Consider the following 27,885-nt stretch of genomic DNA (forward strand, 5'->3'; position numbering starts at 1 on the left):
CATCTTCTACTTCAAAATTCCTTTCTTATTATTTGGATCTGAAGATTAGGATAAAAATTTAACCCAAGAGATTGGAGGTGACTAATTTTTGGTAGAGAAATCTAATGATTTTTAACTTCAAGTTCAAGATGAGGGTAATGATATCATTTTGCATTAATCTACTAAAGAAGAAAGAGATCAAGGGGCATGTAAGCCTTTTGACGAATATTAAATATCTTATGCCACATACCCGTGTCTTTCAATGTGTCGCCCATTTGTAACTTAAATTGCTTGTATTTTTTCGGATTAGCATATGACTCGTGAAATGCATTTTTCACTTCACTTGCTTTAAGCTTTCCGTGCCTAATTTTTCCTTTGCCTTTATTATGCCTCTGCTCGAGAGTGGGGTATACAGGTAAATGTTCCCCCCTCTTACCCTTAATCTCAAACGCCGTAAGTGGTAAGGAGGCATAATCAGGGCACATTTTGGATTTGAATCTCCATGTTCTTAAACTAATGACATTGCCCCTTCATTTAGGTTTTCTCTCATAGACTAATGTGAAATGTCATAAATGCCCCTTTTCAACCTCTAACTAGAAAACCCTCAATTTTCTCCTCAAATTAAACATCTTCAGTTAATTATAGTGTGTACTCCCATAAGAAAATCATGACTCTGCCCTTGAGCAAAGTAACTTTTCACAAGTACGAATCGGGAAAAATCCAAGTGAGTATCGATCATATTGTTTGATAATTGATGCACCAATCTTGAAAAGTACACAATAATTAGATAGTTTGTTTAAATATTTACTCATTTCTTTGTTTGATGTTTGAGCTTTTTTTTCATGTAGTTGAGACCTACTACTCTTCCAAAAGTGTTGGCTGGTGGAATTTCTTCAAATGAAAAATATTCGAAATCTAAACTAAGAAGTATAGATTGCCCACAAGGAACGGTCCCAATTCCAAGGACCCAAAAGGAAGATCTAATGAGAGCTAAATCTTTCTCAAATTCATATGCTGCCAATATTCATCCACATACAACTGCATTCCCGGGTCAACATGTAAGTTACCATCCTTAAATTCAGTCCAAGGTTTGAATCTATTCGTAGGGTCTCAAAAAGATAATTCGTATCAATAATAAACAAAAGAAAATAAATAAACACATAGTAAATCCGCTCTCATTCATAAGTGAATATTATTCTCTCTCTTATTGGTTGGTTTACATGTTCTTGAATGTTGCGAGGTTCAATTTTGCTAGCCTCCTTGAGCACCAATTTTAGGTGGTCAGGGATATTTATTAATTGAGAAGTTTATTCTAATATTATCTTTTTGTTGAAGGGATGTAAATGACAAAATTTTGTGGATTTGTCTCAAAATTTATAAATTCTATTTTTTCGGTACATATAATTCTTCCTGAAATTGATTCAGACATTCTAGTTTATATATGAGAGTCAGTTATTGATATTGAATTCCTTAACATTCTCAAATCGTGGGGACTTCAACATTGGGTTGGCTCTTATGTGTTGGATCACTCTTCACTTGATATTTGAGCACACATTTTTCTTTTAAAATAGTGTATTATATATATTTTTTGGTTAGATGTCTTGAATTTAGGTCCAGAGGGTATCATTCATCAAATTCACAATATGGGGCCGAGTATTAAATTGTCTCTCATTTGTGGCATGAAAATTCTCTCTTCTCTCAGCTAAGAAGGATATTTGATGTATGGAAAAATATTTTGGTTTCGGAAGAATTGGTTTTCAAAACCTTTAATTAAATAAGTAAGCTAATCATTCTCAAAATTGCAAAGCTCTCTAATCCATAACTTGTGGAAGTGTGCATAATCCTGTGTTTTTCTTGATCTAATATTTATTGATTGTTTCTAATTTCATATATATCTAGATTTAGGGACCGGCCTTAATTATTAAGTACATGTTAGACCTTGCTAATTATATAACAATTGAAATTTTTTTTCACTCAGCGAGCGATACTTAGATCGATTGAAGACATGAAAATGACATATATGGGAGTCACAGGTACGATGAGTGTATATAATCCAACAGTGGAAGATGGCCAAGCGAGTTCAGCACAATTGTGGATTGAAAATGGTCCAGTAAATGAAGTAAATGGTTTACAAACCGGATGGATGGTAAGTCTATTATTGCAAGAATTTGAAGTATTTTTTTTTTCTTCCATCATGTTATTAACATTTCAGTTATTTATACTAGTTTAATTTTTCATATATTTTTTAACCCCATTTGATAATATTGATTGTGTTAACCTTAACTCGCTGGTTAATAAGGCTCTCCATCAACATGACCATTGGTATGTTAGGGATGCTCAAGAAAAAATGTATTAATCCCTAGAAGATCGGAACTGATCTCTAGGAAATCTACATTTTTCAACCATCTAAGAGTTGGTGAGAAATTGTAAAAAATGTCAAGAACATAACACACACTATGTCAAAAAAAAAAAACAAACTGTAAATTTGATGTCTAGGTCTGTTGAATTTACCCTCTTTTCCACGTAGTGACATTCTTTTTAAATTAAAATCTAACATGAACTAATTTAATAGGTGGCACCAAGATTATTTGCTGACAACAAAACTCGACCATTTATATATTGGACTGTAAGTATGAAAGAATTTTGTTTTACACTTTTAATCAAGTTTTGAACTTTTTAGCATTTGACGAATGATTTATTTATTATTTGTTTGGCATATCAAATAGGTAAATGGGAAGACAGGCTGCTTCAACTATATGTGCAATGGTTTTGTACAAGTGGACAAAGAACTTTTCCTCGGCGGCAATTTGGGCCTGATATCCGAATATAATGGAAAACAATGGGGACTGGCAATGACCATAATTCGAGTAAAATGATTATATTCTTGACTTTCCTATTCATCTGCATTATCATAATCTATGCCTCAATTATCAATGTCCATTAGAGTACGTTGTACCAAATATTTACTTACTATAGCCATCATCATCATTATGTTCAATCTTTCTCTTCCCTTTTACAAGCTTTGACCTTGCCCAAGAAATATTTAGTATTGTTTTCGCTATTGGTCTTCTTGTTAGTACTCTAATTATAATAAATTTAAGCCATCTTATTAGCTTATGTAATATTCTATTTTATTGCTACAGGATCAAGTTACTGGAAATTGGTGGTTGACAACTACAAATGAAATGAATAATGAAAGACATGTGGGTTATTGGCCGAAAGAATTGCTCCCACATTTAGTTGAAGGTGCTTCCCGAGTCGGTTGGGGAGGGTTGGCAAAGGGTCCTCCGAATGGAGCTGCTCCGCCAATGGGGAGTGGACACTTTCCTGATGGCCACTATAATCATGCTGGATGGTTTCTGGAAATTCAAATCATTGATGCATCCAAGAACTTCGTAAATCCTCGTGAATCAAGATTGCAAAGAGTTGTAGATAATCCTAAATGTTATGACTTGATATACTATGGGTATCGGAAAAAAGTAGGACATACTTTCATGTTTGGTGGCCCTGGTGGATATTGTGGAATGTAAATCAAAACTAATGGATTTCCATAAAAATATAAGTTTCCATAGGAATATAAAATAAAGTATTTCCATCATTTTGCTAATTAAATAAAGTAGGACATACTTTCATGTTTAGCAAATAATTAAATCCACAAACCAATCATTTTGCTACAGTAACGTAAGGGTTTTTACGAAAATACCCCTGATCCCATTGCACGCACGAATTACTTACCCTCTATCTCTCCCATCCCTTCTCTCTTTACCAATTTTAAGTATGGCTATGCAACTCCATTGGAGCCTATATATGCTCCCTTGATTGTGTCATTTACATTTTGATTTACAGTAATTTAATTTTTTTTAATCAATGTTGACTGATCTCTTTAAAAGCAAGATTACCCAGTAGCAACACCAACTTTAAGCAACTGATTTGATAATATTCGAATATAAGCCTTATGCATTTACTGTGTATTGATCTACTCCTTATAATCCAAATAGGAAAATTCTTGAACAAAAGAACATTATATATAGATAAAAAACACAATGAGTGGACATGGAAACTCAAACCAATGATTATGGATGAATATGTTTACCATTTTCAATCCATCAGATTCTCAAGTTAGCCTTTCACGAATGGATTTTTGTGTGCTTGACATACGTGCTGCATACACCCCTTGTGTTTCACACTTTGGGGGTTAGAATAATGATTTCTATTATTTTTGTGTATGGAGTTTCATGTATTCAATGTGTTCTTTTTCCAACCTTATCAAAAATTTCAGATGTTGAACATGTCTTCTAAAATTTCAAACCTTATCAAAATAGGATTTGAAGTTGAAACTCAAAAGAATATAGTACAAATGAATTTTGAGGAAGGTTTCACAGCTGTGTTCCTTCAAAGAGGACAAGGGTTTACCAAAAGGATGGAGTTGAGAGGTGAGGATTTTGGCCTGAATCGCAAGTGAAGTGAAGAAGATGAAGGGAGGGAAAAGACGATGATGTGGTCCACTGCTTCGTGCTATGGTTTGGTCCAAATCGTAGAAGACGACTTACAACTATGTATATATATATATTTTTATTTTAGAGAGAGAGAGAAGAGAGAGAGAGAGAGAGAGTTAAGTCAGTCTGATGGGTCAGGGGTATTTCGGTCAAAAACCTTAGTTCACTATAGCAAAACGACTGATTTGCTGTATTATGTTGAAAACGAGGCCATTTGCTAAAGATTCCAATATTGTGGATTTATTTGCCAAAATTCCCATTGAAATATATGTAGACTGCCCTGAAGCCTATGGCTTGAAAGATAATGGATATCAAGGAGAAATGTTGGGACATACATTAATGTTTGGAGGTCCAGGACGAATTTGTGGGCTGTAAGATGAAGATAATAATTTTCAAGAAAAATAAGTTTTATAAGAAGCAAATGAAGTATTTCACTGTGTAATGTTAAATTAGTTAATGCCTTTTTTCTTTTCTTTTTTTTTCCTTTGTTTCTATGAGTTCAATAGTCAGTTCTTTCTTCATTTCTTTCAAATTATGATTGAATCTAACAAGGCCATCTTCTAATATGGGTTAGAAGTTTTAGAATGTGTCAGTTTTTGTGAGGATGTTCTCGTCAGTCTATTCTGAATCTTCTAACCTTATCAAAATTAGTGTATTAGTTAATGGTAAGAATGACGGTCTATATTCTTTACCTTGTACACCACATTTGATGAGGTTGGAAGTTTCAGAATTGACTGATTTTTTGTGAGAATAATCTCTATGGTGACGAAATCTTGCAAAAATCAGTCCATTCCGAAATTTCTAACCCATTTAGGACAATACTTCAACTCCCACAACTTTAAGGTTTATGAGGCACGTCTTCTGGAGGCACTCCGTTAGGTCATGCACATCAGTCATCATCACTCTCCTGCCCCCTATCTTCTCCCCAGCTGAGGTAATTGAGTTGAAATCTCCCATAACTAGCCAGGGGTTGTCAATGTGGTCTGCTATGCATTCTAGCTCTCTCCATACCATTTTCCTTTCTTGTTTATCATTATGCCCATATATCACTGTTAGAAGAAACTTATGCCCCTCTATATGCTTCCCTTGTAATTTAACATGATGTAATTTAATAGGTGGCAAAAAGTCAACATAATGTAATTTAATAGGTGGCACACAAATTATTTCGTGACTACAACACTCGGTTATTTATATTTTGGATTGTAAGTTTCGAAGGTTTTATTTTTTATGTTTTTTATCCAACTTTATAATTTTTTTAATTATTGATTTACCCATTATTTGTTTTGCATATCAATAGCTGAACGGCGGGAAGATGGGGTGCTACAACTTACTTTGCAATGGCTTTATACAAACTAGCAGAGACCATATGATTGGAGGCGTTATAAGCTCAATCTCCCGATATGGTGGAGATCAATTTGAACTTAGAAGGAGCATATTTCGAGTAAAAGCATTATGTTCTTAATTTTTCTATTCATCATCTATCTACTAGAAAAAGGAAAAAAAAAAATAATAAAAAAAAAGACTTTAGGTACATCACTTTTTAATGATGTCTGTAAGAAAAAAAATGATGTCTATTCTTTGGATTAAAAAGTGCACAAAGAAAACGGTTTTTAGAACTCAATTTTTTTTTAAAAAACAATGTTTTATGATCAAACATAAATCGATATCTAAAGTTCCACACTTTTTTCACGATCCCTCCACTCGCAAAAAATGCACTTTAGATTTAAAATTTGAAATTTAAAAAAATATATATATATGATGTCTAAAGTCTTTTTTATAATGGTATACCTTATTCCAACTATGGATTGAGTGAACAACTTGAGACTTATTTCTCTAGTTAGCTCTATCTTAAGTTTTATCTTCAGTCAAAGCATTCTTATTTATCTCCATCATCATTTTATTCGATCTTTCCCTTTGAGGGCCATCTACTTTGCAGCAAAATGTTCATTATTCTTGTTATATTAGTTACTTTGCATGTGTCCAAACCATTTTAATCGATTTTTTCTTATTTTATCTCCTATTGGAACTAAATTGAATCCATCTTATTGACTTATAATGTAACATTCATTTTATCGTTGTGCAGGATGAATCTAATGGTAATTGGTGGTTCACCACTCAAGAAAGGCATTTGGGTTATTGGCCGATGACGTTACTCCCAAATTTAGGTGGAGGTGCTTCCCGTGTTTCTTTGGGAGGGTCAATTAAGGGCCCTCCAATTGGAATTAGTCCGCCAATGGGGAATGGAAACTTAGCTGATGATCGCTATGATCATTCAGCTTGGTTTAAACAAATTGAAGTCGTTAATGCATCTTTTCACTGGGTGAATAATCCTCAAAATAATCCCTTTGAAATATATGTAGACTGCCCTGAAGCCTATGGCTTGAAAGATAATGGATATAAAGGAGAAATGTTGGGACATACATTAATGTTTGGTGGTCCAGGAGGAATTTGTGGGTTGTAAGATGAAGATGATATTTTTCAAGAAAAATAAGTTTTATCAGAAGCAAATGAAGTATTTCACCGTGTAATGTTAAATTCATTAATGCCCCTGTTTTTTTTTCCCTTGTTTCTATGAGTTCAATAGTCAGTTCTTTCTTCATTTCTTTCAAATTATGATTGAATCTAACAAAGGCCATCTTCTAATATGGGTTAGAAGTTTTAGAATGTGTTATTTTTTGTGAGGATGTTCTCGTCACCATATAGATCATCCTTAATAAAGAAATAAACAAAGTCAGTCTACTCTGAAACTTCTAACCTCATCAAAATTAGTGTATTAGTTAATGGTAAGAATGACGGTCTATATTCTTCAACTTGTAAACCACATTTAATGAGTTTAGAAGTTTTGGAATTGACTGATTTTTTGTGAGAATGATCTCTATGGTGACGAAATCTTACAAAAATACCATTCTTCTACTCCCTTCATTGGCTCCCAATGCCTTTACCTTTCACAAAAAAATCAGTTTTTGACCCAACTAACTTTTCCGATAAAATTCCCCAAATTTAACAAAAGTTCCCTAGCAGGGTATACCTTCATTTTAGTTGGAGATTGATATATCAACAGAGTTACTGTTGATGAATGATTAAATCCCAATTTAGGCTCTAATCACTCGGAATTCCAGAAATCTAACCTAGATACTCATTCAAAACAAATACTCTTGGGGGTATTTTTATTAACTTATTTTTTTTAATTAAGAAAAAGTCTCTTAAGGGTTTTGAAGATTGATATATCAATTATGGAATTTAAGAGATTATCGATTCTGTACATAAGAACGAAAATATCAATTTAGTGAGTACGATTGATTTATGCAGAATTTGTTTTAAATTGAGTTACTGTTGATGAATAATTCAATCCCAATTTCAGACTCTAATCATTCAAAATTCCAGAAATATAACCTAAATAATTTCAAACTATGCAATCTAAATTCTAAAAACCAATAAGCACCAATAAAAAAAATTGAATCTTTCAAGCAATTAACATCACCGAATTAGGAACAGAACAGTTGAGAAATCAAGTATTATGCATATTCTAATACTTAAAGCAGAATTATCCTGCAACATGTGTTTCGGAAAAAAAAAATTACATACATCTCAATTAAAACTTACAAAATTTTCAAAAAACTCGACCAAATATGCAGTGATTCATGAAAAAAAGTGATTGAATTCTATGACATCAAGTCATGAAGTTCAGTATCCTATAACCGATTGTTCTTCTAGGCTACAGAGATAGAGAAATGAAGAGATCGAGAGTTCAAGAAAACCTGAACGAGTTGAATAATCGGATGCCCTAGCCACCATGATCGAACTATGTCTATAACTAGGGTTTTCCTTCGTTGTTGTAGATGAGGATATGGATCTATTCGTTCGTTCTTCGTGGTTTTACAGATAGAGAGTTGCAGACACCATGATCGAACTACACTCTGTAACTAGGGTTTTCCTTCATTGTTGTAGATGAAGATCTAGATCTATTCGTTCGTCGTTCGTGATTTTACAGATGGAGAGATGCAGACACCATGATCGAACTACACTCTGTAACTAGGGTTTTCTTCATTGTGGTAGTTGTAGATGAAGATATAGATCTATTTGTTCGTTCTTCGTGGTTTTACAGATGGAGAGTAGCAGAGAGGAACGATGGTTTTGCTAAAGAAGAAAGGGCGAGAGACGTCTTCAGTCGAAAAGGGGTTTGTGTGAGAGAAGCAAAGAGTGAGCAAGTACGCTTACACTATAGTGACGGATTCATTTATCCGACGTTCTCTTCAGTCGCAACAGTTCCAAATTTGTTGTAGTATTATAACATGCCTTTTGACCGAGGTCTTCTGTGAGAGATTAACATAAATGAGGTTCAAGATAAAGGTATTTATGTCATTTTATACTAGTCTCTCGAACATAACATAGGTCAAGATACCCTAAGGTGGCTCAATGGCAATTTCAGACTGATAAACAGTTAATGCCCATAGGTCATGAGTTTAATAGCCAGTATGAGCATTAATTCCTCATAAACCACCCCCAGGGCACACCTAGTGTGTGTGATGTGCGGGCGATGTACGTGCCCACGACTAATCTTTAGACAAGACCATGGTCTATGGATTGGGTAAAACCCAACAACAACATAAGTTAAGGGGCACATCGTCTGTTAAAAAACACAAAGGTATCTCTGATACTGATCAAAACGTGGAGCTCTTAGATTCGCCCAATTAGTTTATACAATTTAGAGTTGTTTGGGTTTGATGTATATTTCTTTTTCCAAGAACTCTAGAACCAGAACTAACCCATCCACGTTGACGGCCAAGTCAGGCCATGGGTCCATAGGCCTTTTTTCTTACCTCCCTAATTAAAGCCATACTATCATATGATTTTCATGTATCCTATGACCAAGTTAAGGGAAATATAAGGTTTAGGCAAAAACAACAAACGTAAGGTAGAGATGCAAAGATCTTTTTAAAGCATCCCTTGTAAACAAATCCCTAGGAAATGTGTGTTTCGTCCTATCTCAATGAAAAACAAAATTCTAACAGACTTTCTCGTCATTGGCCTCACAGATTCGAGATCAACCAATTCACATTAGTCCATGTGTATCGAGGGCATTCCTAATTTACAAAGCCACCTTCGTTAGGCTTCACAGGTCACAAAGTGGAGAGCTAGCCCTGTGATGAGGTATGTTTGCAAAAAAAAAAAATCCCATCTCTTAATATAAAAACTTTCAGGAAAGAAAAAAATGGATAGCTTAGATACGTCTTATGATATAAGTCTTCTTTTGAGACTCATTGGAACTGACCCATGGACGACACACTAGATCGTACTTAATTTGTGTTGAACGGATCAATTTGGGCGGAGCCACATTGGGTCGGGCTTGGTTCAGGCCAGGCTGGTTCGTACTAAAATAATAACGGGTTGGGTCTGGACAAAATCCAATTTAAATTATTAGACCTTAGACTAACACAAAGCTTGCACGCTTTAGGCAAGAATTAATGCTTGATATGATTTTATGATTATAATGTTCAAATATTACTATTAGATTATTTCTTTACATTACAAATTTAGTATTGTATGAAGCATTTGAGGACGCACAATTTCCACCCTAGAATGTAGTGCCTTTATTTGAAAAGGTCTTTTCTTACTCGACCAGTATTTTAGGTTCTCCTTCAAACACTCGGCTGAGATGTATTTAAAAAATACGGGATTGTTTGATTGCACATGGAAAAGAGGGGGAAATATGTAGATGTACCAAGTTTATTGTGTGAATAATAACTTTAAATTTTTTGAAATAAATAGGACTCTTGAGATTAAATAAATGAAATTAAAAGTAAGAAAAAAAAAGGATAATACTGAAGTATCACTCATGTCACGATGAAAACATCTATGACTTTGACACACATCCATGTCAGAAATTTCCCTCATTATGTATATTTCAATGTTACTTCAATGTGATTAAAAAAAAAACAAGGTGGGCCATTAAGAAAGTATTTAAGTCTAAAGCCCCTATGATTAGGGATGTACATTCGGGTGAACCCAAATTGGACCGGATCGAATTTTCGGGTTTGGTCTAGGTTTCACTAAAATTGAAATATGTAAATGTACAAATTTACTGTGTGAATAATAAGTTTAGTTTTTTTAAATAAATAGGAGGATTCTTGAGATAAAATAAATCAAATTAAAAATATATAACAAATAAAATAAGGTAGGTCATTAAGAGAGTGTGTCACATTGCAAAAAGTAGGGGTTTTGGGTCGGTTCCTATGAATATTGGAACCATAACCTTTATATTTTTCAGTTTCGATTCCGATTTTAAATAAGTAGAACCGGAACCATAAACAGTTACGGGTACCCATCAATTCCGATTCTCAAGAATCAAAAGAGAAAAATTATTTCAAAATCATTATAATAAAAAAAATTCCTTCTAAAATATAACATATTATTTGTAAAATATCAACTTAATAATAATTTGTTCCACTAAAATGATGATTTAATGACATTTATTTTCAAATATTGAAATTTATTTTCTTTACAAGTAATAAATTTAAAAAGAAACAACTCATCTTAAGTTCAAATATTTAGTTTATATGAAATTTGAAGAACTTTATATCATATATGTCAATTTTAAAATATAAAATTACCTTGAATCATGTATAATGTAAAAATAAATGACAAAATAAATCGGTTCCAAGTACTTGCGGGTACCCATCGAATAGAACCTAATGGTTCTAATTCCTATCAGTTTGGTTCCATATTATACCAACTCTAATTAATTCCAATAAAAAGGGAACTGGAAATAGGATTTTAGGTTTCAATTCCGATTCATTTTTGAGTAAATGGGTATCCATTGACACCAGTAGCAAAAAGTGGTGGAGGTGGTGAAGAGTACATTGACATTTGCACAAGTATAGTATACTATATCATAAATTGGTTGCCTTAATTTTTCTAACAGAATTTTGTATTATTAACCTTCTTTCCTAATAAAACCAAACTAAAATTAAAGTCATATTTATTGAACGGTTTGAAATCTTTATTGTGATTTATATAAATAAAAATTCATTGGTTGATAGTAGAATCCCAACTAGAAGAAAAGAAAAGAAAGGAAGAATTTCTTTCAATGGGTTTGATAGCACAATGTGAAAAAAGTCCAAATTGGACTGCCCCGGGTCGTCAAATTTCATAAAATTCGACGGACAAAAGGGTCGAATTGGCGTCGAATTTTTCATTGTCAAATTTTGGTTTTCGACAGGTCGAAATTGTCAAATTAATGAATGATAGGAGAAATTTGACAACTCTAAGCCGTCAAATCTGAGAACATCAAAAATTTCGACGGTCCTAAACCGTCAAAATTTAATTTTTAAAATCAGTGGGCCTTGGCCCGTCAATTTATACTGTCGAATTTTCCAGTTTTCACGTAGTGTAGGTCCTATCAAGTTGTTGTTGGTGGTAGCATTGTACTTGAGAAAAATTTCGATTCTCAAGAGTCAAATGAGAAAAATTATTTCAAAATCATTATAATAAAAAAATTCCTTCTAAAATATAACATATTGTTTGTAAAGTATCAACTTAATAATAATTTGTTCCACTAAAATGATGATTTAATGACATTTATTTTCAAATATTAAAATTTATTTTCTTTACAAGTTATAAACTTAAAAATAAACGACTCATCTTAAGTTCAAATATTTAGTTTATATGAAATTTGAAGAACTTTCTATCATATATGTTAATTTTAAAAGATAAGATTACCTTGAATCATGTATAATGTAAAAATAAATCGGTTCCAGGTACTTGCGGGTACCCATCGAATAGAACCTAATGATTCTAATTCCTATCAGTTTGGTTCCATATTAGACCCAACTCTAATTAATTCCAATAAAAAGGGAATTGGAACCAGGATTTTAGGTTTCGGTTCTAGTTCAATTCCGAGTAAATGGGTATCCATTGACACCCGTAGCAAAAAGTGGTGGAGGTGGTGGAGACTACAATGACATTTGCGCAAGTATAGTATACTATATCATAATTGGTTGTCTTAATTTTTCTAACAGAATTTTGTATTATTAACCTTCTTTCCTAATAAAACCAAACTAAAATTAAAGCCATATTTATTGAACGGTTTGAAATCTTTATTGTGATTTATATAAATAAAAATTCATTGGTTGATCGTAGAATCCCAACTAGAAGAAAAGAAAAGAAAAGAAAGGAAGAATTTCTTTCAATGGGTTTGATAGGTCCTATCAAGTTGTCGTTGGTGGTAGCACTGTACTTGAGTTTGAGTCATTATGGAGTTCAAGGAGGAATGAGTGTTTTATTAAAAGAAGAAGATTTGGAGTTTGAGAGACAACTCAAAAGTCTCAATAAGCCCCCAGTCAAGACTATTCAGGTAAAGCTTTTCTTACGGCCAATCTTTATTGTGATCTATATATTTGACTTCTGAGATGAAAATTTTATCATATGTGATACCGATTGATTTTTGAATATTAATTGTTCAATGTTTTCACAGACTGAAGTAGGAGACATAGTGGATTGTATTGACATCCACAAACAATCTGCATTTGACCATCCTTTACTCAAGAATCACAAAATTCAGGTATTTTACCTCCCAACTTTGTCTTTTGCTGTAAAATGTTTATTTTTGAGATATTAAAAGGTAAAAACTATTAACTAATGAGTACTCCCCCCCCCCCCCCCGGCGCACATTTCTTTTGTGATTTTAGACCCCTAATTTTGGTGATGACCCCTCAGTTTTTTGAGTGATTTAGACATCTCCCATATATTTCTATGAATATTTGAGGTAGCCCTGTTTTTTCAAATTGATGACATGCTCCCCTTCGACTGTTGCCCCTCCTCCGTCAATTTTTTTTTTTTTGTTATTTCAACACCCTTATATGGTTTGGTTTATGTCTGAGATACCCATGTGTTTCAAATTGATGCCATGGCCCCTTTGACCTTGCTCTTATTTTCTAGACTTCAAAAAATATCTCAACAATCCTCATTTTCATCCACTAAACAAAAACCTTTATTTTTCTTCTTATAACCATTCATCTTCAAGCTCTTCAACTTTTACCTAAATTAATTTTAATCTATTTAACCCCATTTGGAATTTGTTGTTTTGGAGCCCACCTTAATCCTAGTACAAGTTTTAGAAGTTTCTATCAAATAATACCATCATCATCTTCTACTTCAAAATTCCTTTCTTATTATTTGGATCTGAAGATTAGGATAAAAATTTAACCCAAGAGATTGGAGGTGACTAATTTTTGGTAGAGAAATCTAATGATTTTTAACTTCAAGTTCAAGATGAGGGTAATGATATCATTTTGCATTAATCTACTAAAGAAGAAAGAGATCAAGGGGCATGTAAGCCTTTTGACGAATATTAAATATCTTATGCCACATACCCGTGTCTTTCAATGTGTCGCCCATTTGTAACTTAAATTGCTTGTATTTTTTCGGATTAGCGTATGACTTGTGAAATGCATTTTTCACTTCACTTACTTTAAGCTTTCCGTGCTTAATTTTTCCTTTGCCTTTATTCTCCCTCTACTCGAGAGTGGGGTATACAGGTAAATGTTCCCCCCTCTTACCCTTAATCTCAAACGCCGTAAGTGGTAGGGCAGCATAGTCGGGGCACATTTTGAATTTGAATCTCCATGTTCTTAAACTAATGACATTGCCCCTTCCTTTAGGTTTTCTCTCATAGACTAATGTGAAATGTCATAAATGCCCCTTTTCAACCTCTAACTAGAAAACCCTCAATTTTCTCCTCAAATTAAACATCTTCAGTTAATTATACTGTGTACTCCCATAAGAAAATCATGACTCTGCCCTTGAGCAAAGTAACTTTTCACAAGTACGAATCGGGAAAAATCCAAGTGAGTATCGATCATATTGTTTGATAATTGATGCACCAATCTTGAAAAGTACACAATAATTAGATAGTTTGTTTAAATATTTACTCATTTCTTTGTTTGATGTTTGAGCTTTTTTTTCATGTAGTTGAGACCTACTACTCTTCCAAAAGTGTTGGCTGGTGGAATTTCTTCAAATGAAAAATATTCGAAATCTAAACTAAGAAGTATAGATTGCCCACAAGGAACGGTCCCAATTCCAAGGACCCAAAAGGAAGATCTAATGAGAGCTAAATCTTTCTCAAATTCATATGCTGCCAATATTCATCCACATACAACTGCTTTCCCGGGTCAACATGTAAGTTACCATCCTTAAATTCAGTCCAAGGTTTGAATCTATTCGTAGGATCTCAAAAAGATAATTCGTATCAATAATAAACAAAAGAAAATAAATAAACACATAGTAAATCCGCTCTCATTCATAAGTGAATATTATTCTCTCTCTTATTGGTTGGTTTACATGTTCTTGAATGTTGCGAGGTTCAATTTTGCTAGCCTCCTTGAACACCAATTTTAGGTGGTCAAGGATATTTATTAATCGAGAAGTTTATTCTAATATTATCTTTTTGTTGAAGGGATGCAAATGACAAAATTTTCGTGGATTTGTCTCAAAATTTATATATTCTATTTTTTCGGTACATATGATTCTTCCTGAAATTGATTCAGACGTTCTAGTTTGTATATGAGAGTCAGTTATTGATATTGAGTTCCTTAACATTCTCAAATCGTGGGACTTCAACATTGGGTTGGTTCTTTTGTGTTGGATCACTCTTCACTTGATATTTGAGCACACATTTTTCTTTTAAAATAGTGTATTATATATATTTTGGTTAGATGTCTTGAATTTAGGTCCAGTGGGTATCATTCGTCAAATTAAATATATGGGGCCGAGTATTAAATTTTTTAATATTTTTTTTATATTCGTTGTCATCCGCAACCCGTCCAAAACCAGCCAACGAAATACGAAATTTTTTTCGATTTCTTCCGATCTTCCACCTCAGATCTCTCGCAAACGGTCCACTTTCGACGATCACTGCAGAAGAGAAAAAGATCCGCAGTCTCGACATCTACAAAACCCACCTAACCTCTTTTCATTTCACTTTCTTTTTCATCCAATATCGTCAAAAATCAGTCGTATTTGGATACGAAAATTTTGAAACTTTGACCTCGGATTTCGTCCGTTTCTAAGTCAAACCGTCTTCCGACGCAGAAGGGAGAAACGTCCGCAGCCTCATTCTCTACATAACCCACCCAAATTCCTTTCGTTTTCTCGTGTTTTTCACCCCGTATAGTCAAAAATCAACCGTATTTTTATACGGAGATTTCGTAACTTCGACCTCAGTTTTCATCGGTTTCGGGGTCAAACCGTCTTTCGTCGTAGAAGGGAGAAGAGACGAGTACATCAAGATCTTCGAAACCACCAGGCCGGTTTCAAAAATTAGCCACTTCGAAGTTCGGTCTGTTTCGATTTTCGTGTCATTCGCCTCGATTTTTGCGCACGTGCTTCAATTCCATCGCCTAGTGATTGTAAGGAACTCTCAATTTCTATTAGTAATCGTAGATTGTGAAAATTGCATTTATGATTTTATCAAAAAAATTTTGATGTATTTCTAAAATATAGAATTCTTTTGTTATTTCAAAATTCACGCCAGAAATTGCATGTTTGATATGTTTAATTGTATTTTTAACAAATTATACGTGGGTAGAATATATTAACGGGTTATTTCTATCAGTTGGGTCTTGTGCACTGCTCGGACCCCGTTTTGATATAAAATTTGTATTCTTTTTCAATATTATTGATAAAAAATAAATTCTATAGTTGGAAAATGTGATTTAATATTCAATGAACTCATATTGAGTTGATGAATATCAGAAAATGAATATTTTATTGAAAGATTGAAAATGGTAAAAATTGGAAAAAAGGAAAAAAAAAAAGGTATGAAGCGGTAAAATGTCAGAATCACACCCGAGGGGTGATGTATGCATTTTACATTGTTATGTTGTGTGTAGGTTGATGAACGGATATCCAGGGATAATGTTACTGGTTGCATGTTTATTTACTTTCTGTTAGCGCGAGGCGCTGTTTACGTTTCTGTTATGTTATTTATTTTAGGCCGGGTGGCCACACTTGCATGGTAGGAAATTGGATATCCATTCTCAACCTTGTATTGTTAATTTCTCTTTTGTTTTCAAATGAAAATAATATATATATGTAGCTATTTTGTGAGCTATTAAAGAGTTTGTGAATGCTTGAAGGGATAGTGCGTCATATTATCCGGAGTGGTGTACTATCCTGGGATGTACGGTAGGGACCACCGAGCTCATACGTGGTATGGGACGCGTATAAGAGTGGAGTCACAACTGAAATCCGGGTTTATTCCTCTCTATCTTTACCAGTGAACTTGTAATGTAAAGGTGGTAGTATACGAATGGTTTGTATATTTGGGAATCACATGTACGCCTGATAGGCATAGACGAAGATGATTAGTCAGTGATCACTAACAATCTATAGTAGTCGAACGTTCTGACACATCGAAAAGAGACCCATTGCTTACGGTCACGTCAAACGGCCAGCCTGAGCCGGATAAATGGTCAACCAAGCGTGGTAAACAGCGACCAGCCACAAAATCAAGAACTAAAAGCCAAAGAAGAATTGTAACATCATGTCCCGACTGGGAGCGATCCAGTCGTGAATCCCAACTCTCTAATTCCAATACTCCACCATTGTGTATTATGTATCTGTTGCTTATTTTGATATATAAAATGAAATGCATGTTTAATGTTTCCATTTGATCAATTAGATTTGTATAAAAAGATAATGTTATAGTGAGTAATGCTGATTGATGTAATGTCAGTTTTAAAATGTTTAGTTGCTCATCCCTGGCTATATGTACCAGTTAATCGTAGTTTTCTTCTATAAAACTTTATTTATTTTAAAATGATTCAGTATGTTTATTCGTTCATGTTAGGAGAGGTTATTGGCAGAAATTGTTGCTTCCTTACTGGGTAACCATTGTTACTCACCCTTTCCTTCTCCATTTTTTTTAGTTTCAGATCTGAAGCTTGGCGAGGCAAGTATAGAGCACGAGTGAGAATCATCTGGTGGGTCAGATAGACAGCTAGAGTTCGTCACTTGGTGAGTTTTGGGGTTACACCCTTCTAATGGTGTTAGTTTGTCTAGGTAATAATATAGATTTTGTTCTAAGTGATCGGAATTCTGTTAGAGTGAGGAATTCATGTATAATCATGTATATAAACTTCTTCTTCCGCACTCTGATTTTTATACGTTATTAGATGTATATAGGCTTCCGCTAGTATTATATTTTGAATGTATATATACATGAATGTATGTCGTTTATCAGGTGCAGGTTGAACGCCTTGGAATGATAACATAAACAGAGGAGACCATGCCGAAATTTCGAGGTGCCACCTAGTACCTTGAGATCTGACATGGGGATTTGTGTTAGCATTTGGCGGGGCATCACAATAATGTTATCTTTGAGTTTCACCCAACCTTTTTTGTTGTTAAGGACCGATGCACGGGGAAGGTAGTTCTTCAAGGGCCAAATAAGGGAGGTCTCTACTCACTAGGATGCTATCATGACACTCCACCATCTCCTATCTTCCCATCCGCCTTCATTGGTGAACGTACCTCCATGGACATTTGGCATCAACGTCTCGGGCACCCTATGATGAAGACTGTTAAAGCTATTGTAGTATCTCATTCTCTTCTTATTAGGACCAAAGAGTCTAGTTTTTGTTCTTCTTGTCAAGTTAGCAAGAGTCACAAACTTCCATTTGTTTCTAGTTCAACCATTTATAAATCTCCATTGAAGTTAATTATTTTTGATATTTGGGGTCCTTCACCCTTTATATCTCGTGATGGTTTTAGATATTACTTACTTTTTATGGATGCTTTTAGTCGATATGTTTGGATTTTTCCCTTATCTCATAAATCTGATGCTTTGACAGTGTTTGTTTCCTTTAAAACCAAAATTGAGAATTTACTTAGTCGAAAGATCAAAGTCTTTCAATCTGACAATGCTGGGGAATTTCGTAAATTCAAGTCTTTTTTTTATTGTCATGGCATTACCCATCGGTTCTCATGCCCACACACTTCTCAACAAAACGACTTAGCAGAACGTCGTCATCAACACATTGTCGAGACAGGACTTACCCTTATGGCTACTGCCTCTGCTCCATATGACTATTGGGCTGATTCTTTTCAAACTGCTTGCTATTTGGTGAATCGCCTCCCTTCTTCGGTCCTTCATAACAAGTCTCCCCTTGAAGTCTTATTCAACAAAAACCCTAATTACACTACTCTTCGTGTCTTTAGGTGCACTTGCTATCCATACCTTCGCCCTTACAACGCTAACAAGCTTCAGTCTCGTTCTCTCCCTTGTGTGTTTCTTGGGTATAGTCCTTCTCATAAAGGTTATCGATGCCTTCACTTACCCACAAATCGTTTGTACATTTCTCGTCATGTTGTATTTGATGAAAGGACCTTCCCATTTGTGGCTTTGAAGAATAGCTCTTCGCCTATTTTACGTCATGCCCCCTTTCCCATATCTGCACCACCCCCACAACCCTTGAACACTACTATGCCACATGGCTTCCCTCTACAATCGCCCATTTTGCCACCCATTTCCTCGTCACCTCTTTCCCCTATATTACCCTCTTCATCTCGTGTCTCTCGACCACTCACATCTTCACCTTCTGACCAGTCACATTCCCCTCCAACCAACCAACCTCCCCTAAATCACCAACATGATCCAATCGAGTCGCCATTACCATCATCTCCTGTTCCCCCTATGGTGCAAAATGACCATGTTATGATTACAAAAGGAAAAATGGGTGTCTTTAAGCCCAAAGCTTTCACTGCCACCAAACACCCTCTCCCTAATGACGTTCTTGATGAGCCCACATGTTTTTCTCAAGCCAATGGTGATCCCAATTAGCGGTTTGCCATGGTTACAGAGATTAATGCACTCATACGTACTGGTACTTGGAGCTTAGTTCCCTCTACTCCAAAATTGAATATTGTGGGCAGTAAATGGGTCTTCAAATTAAAAAGGAAACCTGATGGGTCCATTGAGCGTTACAAAGCCCGTCTTGTTGCTAAGGGCTTTAATCAACAAAAAGGCATTGACTACGGTGAAACATTCAATCCGGTTGTTAAACCATGCACTATTCGCATTGTTCTAAGTATTGCCTTGTCTAAAGGATGGCCGCTGCATCAGTTGGACGTTCAAAATGCCTTTCTTCATGGCATCCTTGATGAAGAGGTGTATATGAAACAACCTCCTGGGTTCATTGATCATCGCTTGCCTAATCACATGTGTCGATTACATAAGTCTCTTTATGGTCATAAACAGGCACCGAGAGCATGGTATCATTGGCTCAGTTCTTTTCTTCAGAACATTAGCTTTCTTGATTCCAAAGCAGATAGCTCCTTATTTATCAAATCCACGCCTTAGTTTATGATTTATATGTTTGTCTACGTTGATGACATCATTATCACTGGGTCTAACATGGATTGCATTCAGGATCTTATTTCACAGCTCCAATTCACTTTTGCCATCAAAGATCTCGGCTCTTTGAGTTATTTTCTGGGTATTGAGGCACATCGTAGTGCCACCAGCTTATTCCTCTCTCAACGGAAGTACACAGTTAATCTACTACGAAAAACTAAAATGGATGGAGCAAAACTAGTCAATACTCCTATGTGTAGCCATTTGAAACTCTCCAAGCACTCTGGCTCTACGCTATCTGATCCAACCCAATATCGGAGTGTTGTTGGTGCTTTACAATATCTCACTCTTACTAGACTAGACATTGCATTCTCTGTCAGTAAGGTGTGTCAATTCATGCAGAATCCCTCTGAAGAGCATTGGAATGCTGTTAAACGTATTTTGCGTTATCTCAAGAATACAACTCATTATGGTCTTCACCTACGACCATCCAAATCCTTTGCCTTGAGTGCTTTCTCTGATGCTGATTGAGCTGGTTGTCCAGATGATCGTCGTTCTACTAGTGGATATTACATTTTTCTAGGTCCGAACCTTATATCTTGGAGAGCCCGCAAACAAAAGACCGTCTCCAGGTCCAGTACTGAATCCGAATATAGAGGAGTGACTATTGCTACAGCTAAGTTGACATGGATTCAATCTCTTCTATGTGAACTTAGTATTTCTAGTGTTTCTCCCCCCATACTTTGGTGTGATAACATTGGTGCTACTTATCTTACAGCGAATCCGATTTTTCATGCCCGCACTAAACATATTGAGATTGATTATCACTTTGTGCGTGAAAAAGTTGCTAATCGAGCTCTTGATGTTCGGTTCATATCCTCTAAAGATCAAATTGCCGATATATTTACCAAGGACCTCACTTATCCGCAATTTTCTACTCTTCGATCCAAGTTAACCGTTCAAGAAAGCCCGCCTAACTTGAGGGGGCGTATAGAAGGTAATCACGAGAATCCTGCACTATAGGATCTACTAGATGTTGCTGCCATATGAGAGCCCTCTTTGATATCTCTGTGTTAGGAATGTTTATCTAGAAATCTATATAATAAGGAAACTTTCTCTCTTTGACATAATGTTTACAGAAAGTATACACTGTGTAAATCTCCCATAAGAGGAATGTATCTTCTATAAATAAAGCTCTCATCTCTTCAATAATGGTAAGAGAGGAAGACATTATAGGAAATTTATTGTATTCACTCTGCATACACCCCTTGTGTTTCAAACTTTGGGGGTTAGAATAATGATTTCTATTATTTTTGTGTATGGAGTTTCATGTATTCAATGTGTTCTTTTTCCAACCTTATCAAAAATTTCAGATGTTGAACATGTCTTCTAAAATTTCAAACCTTATCAAAATAGGATTTGAAGTTGAAACTCAAAAGAATATAGTACAAAAGAATTTTGAGGAAGGTTTCACAGCTGTGTTCCTTCAAAGAAGACAAGGGTTTACCAAAAGGATGGAGTTGAGAGGTGAGGATTTTGGCCTGAATCGCAAGTGAAGTGAAGAAGATGAAGGGAGGGAGAAGACGATGATGTGGTCCACTGCTTCGCGCTATGGTTTGGTCCAAATCGTAGAAGACGACTTACAACTATATATATATATATGGGTCAGGTTCAAGGGCCATATGAGAAAACATATAAGAAAACTTTCGTTTTTCAAAATAAGGGTTAGAGGTTTTGGATTGAGCTGATTTTTTGCAAGGATGGTCACTATGATGAGAAGATCATCCTCACAAAAAATCAGCTCAATCAGAAACTTCTAAATCCATCAAAAGTGATTTACAAATTAGTGATAAAAATTGGTAAAAAAACGACGGTCCACATTCTAAATCACTTTTAATGGGGTTAGAAGTTTCAGATTGGGCTGATTTTTTTTTTGGATGATCTTCCCATCATAGAGATCATCCTCACAAAAAATCAGCTCAATCCAAAATTTCTAACCCATATTTTAAAATTTTATTTACCGTCGAAAGTTTTCTTATATGTTTTCTCATATGGCCCTTGAACCTGACCCTATATATATATATTTTAATTTCAGAGAGAGAGTAAAGTCAGTCTGATGGGTCAGGGGTACTTCGGTCAAAAACCTTAGGTCACTATAGCAAAACGACTGACTTGCTCTATTATGATGAAAACGAGGCCATTTGCCAAAGATTCCAATATTGTGGATTTATTTGCTAAAATTTTAGCAATTTATTTTTTCTTTTTTTCTTTTTTCTTTTTTTTTCTTTTAACAGTTATTTTTTCCATTTGTTTCAAATTATGATTGAATTTGCTTAGCATAAACAACGCAACCCAAGTTTATGGTCAGACTTGTAGTTTAGGTTTTTTTTTTTTTTTAATATTTTAAATCACACATACGAAAGCCAATTAATATTTTTTTATTGATCAAGGAAAATGGAACTCTTTAAAACTTGCCGTGGATTAGTATAAAAATAGATCCATTAATTAAAAAAATTATATCCATTATTATTGATTGATCTTGAATGTGTCTGTGCATCTCTGTTTTCTGTTTTGTGGTTGAAACATAAGCTTTCTTTTTTTTTTTTCTTTTCATTTGGTAGGAAATTGAAAAAATAAAAATCTATGGCGTTTATATAATGAATGGTATTAATAGGATGGAAAATGCTGGAATGACAGGATATTTACTGCATTTCTCACAAGTCTGACGTGGGATGTGCACATAACTATAAAAGTGTTTCCTCGTGATACGAGTAAAAACCATCTACAGCTATGTATGCATGTCCATGTCAGAATTGTAAGAATCACAGTAAATCCTGTGTCACCCCAGCATTGTTTAGATAAAAATACTATAAAAGTGTTACAAACACGACATTTTATTAAGTTCATAATAGTTAAAGTGTTTAGCATTTAACATACACAATGAAAATACAATATTTATGACAATCCAAGATAAATGCTATCAACAAAGGATAGCATTGCATATAATAGCATTCAAGAAAACTCTATGGAATGTAATCCACGGAGTTTTTTAAACCTTATTCCACCACTAGTAATGAGTATAAAGACATCATACTATGCCGCTGGATGATCATTTTGTTGAGCATCTTCTCCATCTTCTGCAGGGTGGACCTGACGTCTCTCCCTCTTGCGGCAACAAATCAGGCCAAAACCACATACAAGGATGATGACAATAACCGCGGGAATTAAAATGAATGGCATCCACCACGGCAACCGAAAAGGATCGGTGGTATCAGGGCCTTTCTTCTGCATCCAATTAGTTCCCATAGCTGCAAAATTGAATCGAAGGAATAAATGATGGAACTACTCAAAATCAATCAATCAATCAATAATAATAATAATAAAATAATAGTAAGACAATTTGATTAGAAATACCCTATTTTGGTTATAAATACAACATTCCTTTACCATGTACTCTTAATTATAAATCAAGCTCATCTCTGATTAAATTTCTACAACTGCAAAAACTATCACTTAAAACTACAATAAGTCAAAATTTAACTAAAACCAACAGTTCAAAATCATGTCCCACGATCCTACAAAAACAAAATCCCATAAGAAACTAATCTGACCCTTTAGATCATTTTATCCTAATCTCTCATATAAAACCTTGACCGAGGGAAATTTCATAATTGAAAACACCGGGTAAGGGTATTCCAAGAATTGATTCCTTTGGGACCAAACCAATTGAGAATTGGAACCATAAGAATCGAAACCATTTAAGGAGAAATTTTTTTATGGAATAATAAATCAAACCCCTTAAAATTTAATGGATCCAAAAGATCCTTTTGGAACAAAATTGGAACTGATCTGACACCCTACATCCTAATGAATTAGTGTTAAACGGACTGGATTGGACCGAGCCTCCCTTGGGTTGTGTTGGGTTTGGTTCAGGTCGGGCTGGTTTGACTACAATCTTACTGGACTGGGTTTTGAGACAACGTTAATGAACCTAAGCCCAAGACGAAGCTTGCAGGCTTTTGGTAAGGTCAACTTATTCTAATTAAATTAAATTTAAATAAAAGTAGCAGAAATTAAAAAGGAAATTCAAATAAAACTACAGCTGGACTCCTTCTAAAATCGTTAAAATGGTCTTCTAATGACATTTTTAAGAGTTCTCAAGCAATCAACATCACCACTAATATTACCAAGCAACAACAAGAATATTCTAAGAAGAAAAAGAAAAAAAAACAAAAAAACCATCGTTTCATATGCATAAACTTTATAGTTTATAGTTCCCGTTGAGGCCTGCACATGCCACGTGCAAGGCACCCGCTGACGTGCAGGCCATTGGTACCATGTCGTTAAGGTAGCCCGTCTATATTTCGGTGAATATTTAAGAAGCAGCATAAATCCTAAAGACTGTTCAACTATTACTTGATATAACCCCTTCTATGCTAGTTCCTATGATGGATTGATTGTTTGAAGGCAGCCTCTACAAGGGTGCTTGTCACTCCTAGACCGAATCAAGTCAATAAAACAAAGAGATTCCACCTAGACCAGTTATAAAATATCAGATTTCATAAAGAATACCTATTTTTAATGAACTTAGCCTAACATTACACATGTAATTATATGTTGTAACCTTGACTCTTGATAATGTATTGATTCTCTCCAGCAATCAAGGTTACAATATATAATTATAGGGCAATCTCACTCTCCTTGGTTGCTGGAGAGAAGACTATGAATTAGAGATTCATGTTCAGAGGTTCAATTGTGACTTGAAAAAGGTGTTAGGTACCCTAACTCACTCGCTAACACGATTACCTACTTAAAGTCATTCAGTTTTTCGACTCACATAATATTTTTATTTTAAATTGATGTTTACAATTTATGTTCAGTGAATCAAGTATAATACAATTGGACCATAGGTAATTGATCCATTCATGGTTCAAGATCCTCTAGTACATGCTCATCCACTGCTTTCAATCACTCACCTAGTTAGTGAATCAGAACACGCGATTAAACTGAGTCTAACTCTATCAATACGAAAGAAAGAATTCAGAAATACTATTTTTGGGATGTTGAAATGACTCCATTTGAAAATCTGACTCCATCTATAAAACATCAATTCGCTTAAGATTTTGCAATCTATAACTTATCAATGGGTGCACACAAAAATTCAAGGTTGAATCTATTTAAATTCTTGGCGTCATCAATCTAATAATTACATGAAATCAACCATCACATGCAAGTCCAATGGTACACTAAATTAACTATGCTGAATCATTCCCAATAATAATCTTGTAACAATCCTAAAATAATAGTGATTATCCCATTAAGTCGATTCAATCAATGAGAGTACTCTCTGAAACCCAAAAAATAGTCTCATAAAATTTGGGGTTTGCTAACACGAAAACTGATTTCAAACAAACCCGCAATTACCCTAAACACTGCCCTCATATTAACCATGCCAAAAATCCCAATAAAGATGATTTTCGTGGTATGAAACTATCTCAAAAATCTCACTTTAGCTCTAAAAGTATTGTCATAAATCCGATTTTTTTTGGTTGAGACTAGTCCCAAAGATATAGATTTGGTAACCCCTAAACCATCTCATTAAAAGGTCATCACCACGTGCAATTAGAACTAGTTAATACGAAAGAAAGTGAATCAAAATCCAAACTAAATTGATGAGTCAACCTGGCACCACATGTTAGTAAGTTCGCAAAACAATCAGTGAGTCGACTCAGTTGCTTGTGTTAATCACTTGTAAAATCCAAGACTGTGATGAAAGATCTTTAATGCAGCTAGTGAGTTGACCCAAAATCTCACTACACATGAGTCTACTCATTGGTGAGTTGAATTTTTATCACTAATGGATGGATCAAATCCATTCCATCAATGAGTTAAATTGAATCAACTCACTGTTTTAGATCAATTAATGCACATTGGTACTCTAACGAGTCAATGAACAAGGATCTGAAATTTGACATACAAAATGACAAACCATCAAGTTAACTCAGTGTTTAGGGAGTACTTATATCAAGTTAGTACTCTAACAGTGAACCATGAGGGAAGGGGAGAAAGAGGGGAGGCGAATAAAAAGGTGGGAATTGTAAATCCCACCCATACAGGTGAGAGTTGTAAATACCTTAAAAATGGGGATTAAGGATCTTCTTGGAATTGTAACTCCATGGAATTGATGAACCATATAACCTATTGGAATTTTTCAAGAATTAAACGGGAGATTGCTAACAAGGGGTGAGACTTGAGTAGTATAGTTCACATCCTGAGTAGTTAAGGAAACAAATCAAAAAATTAAAACAATTATAAAATAAATATCATAAAAAACTTATCAATCATGCATAAATAAGAAGATACTTCACATCCTTAGCTCGATTATAAATGCACGTTGAATAATATATCCACAAAAGTCACATTTTTGGGTAAACATGAAATAGCAAAAATAAATATTAACAGTAAAAATGTTCCTAGTAACCTTAGCTTACAAAACCAATAAAAATGATAAAAAATTTAAAAAAATAAAAAATGAAAATAAAAAAAACATTTGATGATTGTGATTAGCATCCATTTAAAGAATTTGATCAGTATCACAAAGAACTAACTAAAAGTAAAAAAAAAAAAAAAATTAAAAGAGAAGACTAAATTAGAAAGGCCGAGAATGCACCACTAACTTAAGATTTCCGAGTGCTGTGCAACACAGTAACAACAATATGAATCGCGATGTTGATCTTCCAAACTTCCTTTTCCTTTAACCAAGAAAAATGAGAGAGCTGGAGAAAAGTGGGATTGTGAGGACGATGGACTGTGGAAGAGGATTTTTTTTTAGCTCACATTGCATTGAAGTAAACCGATACTACAGAATAGGAATACGTACGGCAAACTGAGAGAGAGATTCCCAAAGCAATTCCTTTTTTATATAAACTGAAATCCACTACCGTGGACCCCAATGCACACAATCTTGCATGTATTAAATAACTTATCTTGCAAGTTTTGCTACTTTTAGTGAGATCGTCACTATGCAAATCAGCATGTTTGTCACTTTAAACCTGTGATCTTGTCACTCAAAAAACTTACGATTTCGCTCGTATACGTTTTGGTAATTAAAATGAACAATTAGTTGGAATCGTAAATTCGTCAAATTTAACTCACGAAATGGTAATTTGCCCAAATCTTGATGTGGTTAGTGTAGAAATTCATTAAGCATAGGTAAAAAAATAAATAAAATAAAATAAAAAAGAAGTAAACCAATAGGTATAAATTTACCATGGAAAATGCCCAAATTTAATCATTAAGATATCACAGATGGAGTCAAGATGTCTGTTTGTTTGTTGGTTCGGTGAAAGCTTGAGGTTAGGAGTGGGCATTAAGCACTTTCGCAATAGCTGGAAGCGGGAATGGAAACACGTTCTATAACACCAGCTGACCGAGGAGACTCGTTCCCGGAATCGGCCCAACGGAAGCACCCCTACCGTCGATCTCGGAATGCAGGATTTGGGTCAAGCTATCGAATCGATCTCTCCCGAACCGATCTATATTGTCAGGTCCCAGAAACGAAAGGCATTTGTCAGTAGGCGAAGCTTCTTCGAGCCGGTGGGCCAGGGGTCGAACCATCCAGATACAAATTAAGTCCTCCCGAATGAACGAGCTATAAAGCGACTACGATAAGCAGTGATACGTGCATCCAGCACGACTCATAGAAAGATATTCTATTCGTAATGAAGGAAAACAAATCAACTATAGTATCCTATTAAATGGTTGACATTTAGTTGGGTTTCTAAAAATATTGGACAAGAGTTCCACAAGGAAAGCCAAAATTATCATGAAAACTTAATACTCTAAGATAAGTAGGTGAAATAAAATTAAATATAAAAAAAATTACTCGATTTGTAGGGAGTTGAATGGTATTTGTCACTTTCCTCGGTGTTGCTTGGCAGATATGATTTCTTAAAGACGTGCCTCTCAATCTGGCTATCTTTTTTCGCTTAGAATAATCAAATTCTTGATTTTCGTATGTATTGTTTTGTTTTCTAAACAAAAATAGACAGTCAT

General features: G+C 34.7%; 2 protein-coding genes and 1 long non-coding RNA gene across 5 annotated transcripts; 2 read left to right on the plus strand and 1 right to left on the minus strand.

The window, feature by feature from the left end:
• The first annotated feature begins 676 nt into the window (after window positions 1–676).
• LOC147381130 (protein neprosin-like) lies at window positions 677–3,577 on the plus strand. The gene is made up of 5 exons (XM_086430811.1): window positions 677–1,037; window positions 1,958–2,125; window positions 2,552–2,605; window positions 2,706–2,846; window positions 3,123–3,577. The coding sequence occupies exons 1-5, from the start codon at window positions 963–965 to the stop codon at window positions 3,507–3,509; spliced, it is 825 nt and encodes a 274-aa protein (XP_086286937.1). The 5' UTR covers window positions 677–962; the 3' UTR covers window positions 3,510–3,577.
• Window positions 3,578–12,618: 9,041 nt separating this feature from the next.
• LOC147381131 (protein neprosin-like) lies at window positions 12,619–23,051 on the plus strand. 3 transcript variants are annotated; one of them, XM_086430807.1, is made up of 4 exons: window positions 12,619–12,828; window positions 12,949–13,035; window positions 14,445–14,654; window positions 22,974–23,051. In XM_086430807.1, the coding sequence occupies exons 1-4, from the start codon at window positions 12,664–12,666 to the stop codon at window positions 23,034–23,036; spliced, it is 525 nt and encodes a 174-aa protein (XP_086286933.1). In that variant the 5' UTR covers window positions 12,619–12,663; the 3' UTR covers window positions 23,037–23,051. The 3 variants fall into 3 exon arrangements, with proteins under 3 accessions (XP_086286933.1, XP_086286934.1, XP_086286935.1); XM_086430808.1 differs by lacking the exon at window positions 22,974–23,051 and adding an exon at window positions 17,405–17,431 and having other exon boundaries at window positions 12,620–12,828; XM_086430809.1 differs by lacking the exon at window positions 22,974–23,051 and adding an exon at window positions 17,411–17,431 and having other exon boundaries at window positions 12,620–12,828.
• Window positions 22,709–27,036, minus strand: LOC147381132 (uncharacterized). Its single transcript, XR_015174757.1, has 2 exons — window positions 26,508–27,036; window positions 22,709–23,138 (listed from the first exon to the last, which is right to left on the minus strand). It is a non-coding gene; the product is annotated as an uncharacterized LOC147381132 (long non-coding RNA).
• Window positions 27,037–27,885: the final 849 nt, after the last annotated feature.

Source organism: Akebia trifoliata, unplaced genomic scaffold, assembly GCF_017979445.1.
Source record: "Akebia trifoliata isolate Shusen 1 unplaced genomic scaffold, ASM1797944v1 Contig00734, whole genome shotgun sequence".
Classification (NCBI taxonomy): domain Eukaryota; kingdom Viridiplantae; phylum Streptophyta; class Magnoliopsida; order Ranunculales; family Lardizabalaceae; genus Akebia; species Akebia trifoliata.

What these genes read in the sequence shown, in the direction of transcription:
- LOC147381131 (XM_086430807.1), top strand. Translation starts at nt 12,664, where the DNA reads ATGGGTTTGATAGGTCCTATCAAGTTGTCGTTGGTGGTAGCACTGTAC. An exon ending in CCCCAGTCAAGACTATTCAG is followed by an intron (nt 12,829 to 12,948) that starts GTAAAGCTTTTC and finishes ATGTTTTCACAG; the next exon opens with ACTGAAGTAGGAGACATAGT. An exon ending in CTGCTTTCCCGGGTCAACAT is followed by an intron (nt 14,655 to 22,973) that starts GTAAGTTACCAT and finishes CATCTTCTGCAG; the next exon opens with GGTGGACCTGACGTCTCTCC.
- LOC147381130 (XM_086430811.1), top strand. Translation starts at nt 963, where the DNA reads ATGAGAGCTAAATCTTTCTCAAATTCATATGCTGCCAATATTCATCCA. An exon ending in CTGCATTCCCGGGTCAACAT is followed by an intron (nt 1,038 to 1,957) that starts GTAAGTTACCAT and finishes TTTTTCACTCAG; the next exon opens with CGAGCGATACTTAGATCGAT. An exon ending in GTTTACAAACCGGATGGATG is followed by an intron (nt 2,126 to 2,551) that starts GTAAGTCTATTA and finishes CTAATTTAATAG; the next exon opens with GTGGCACCAAGATTATTTGC.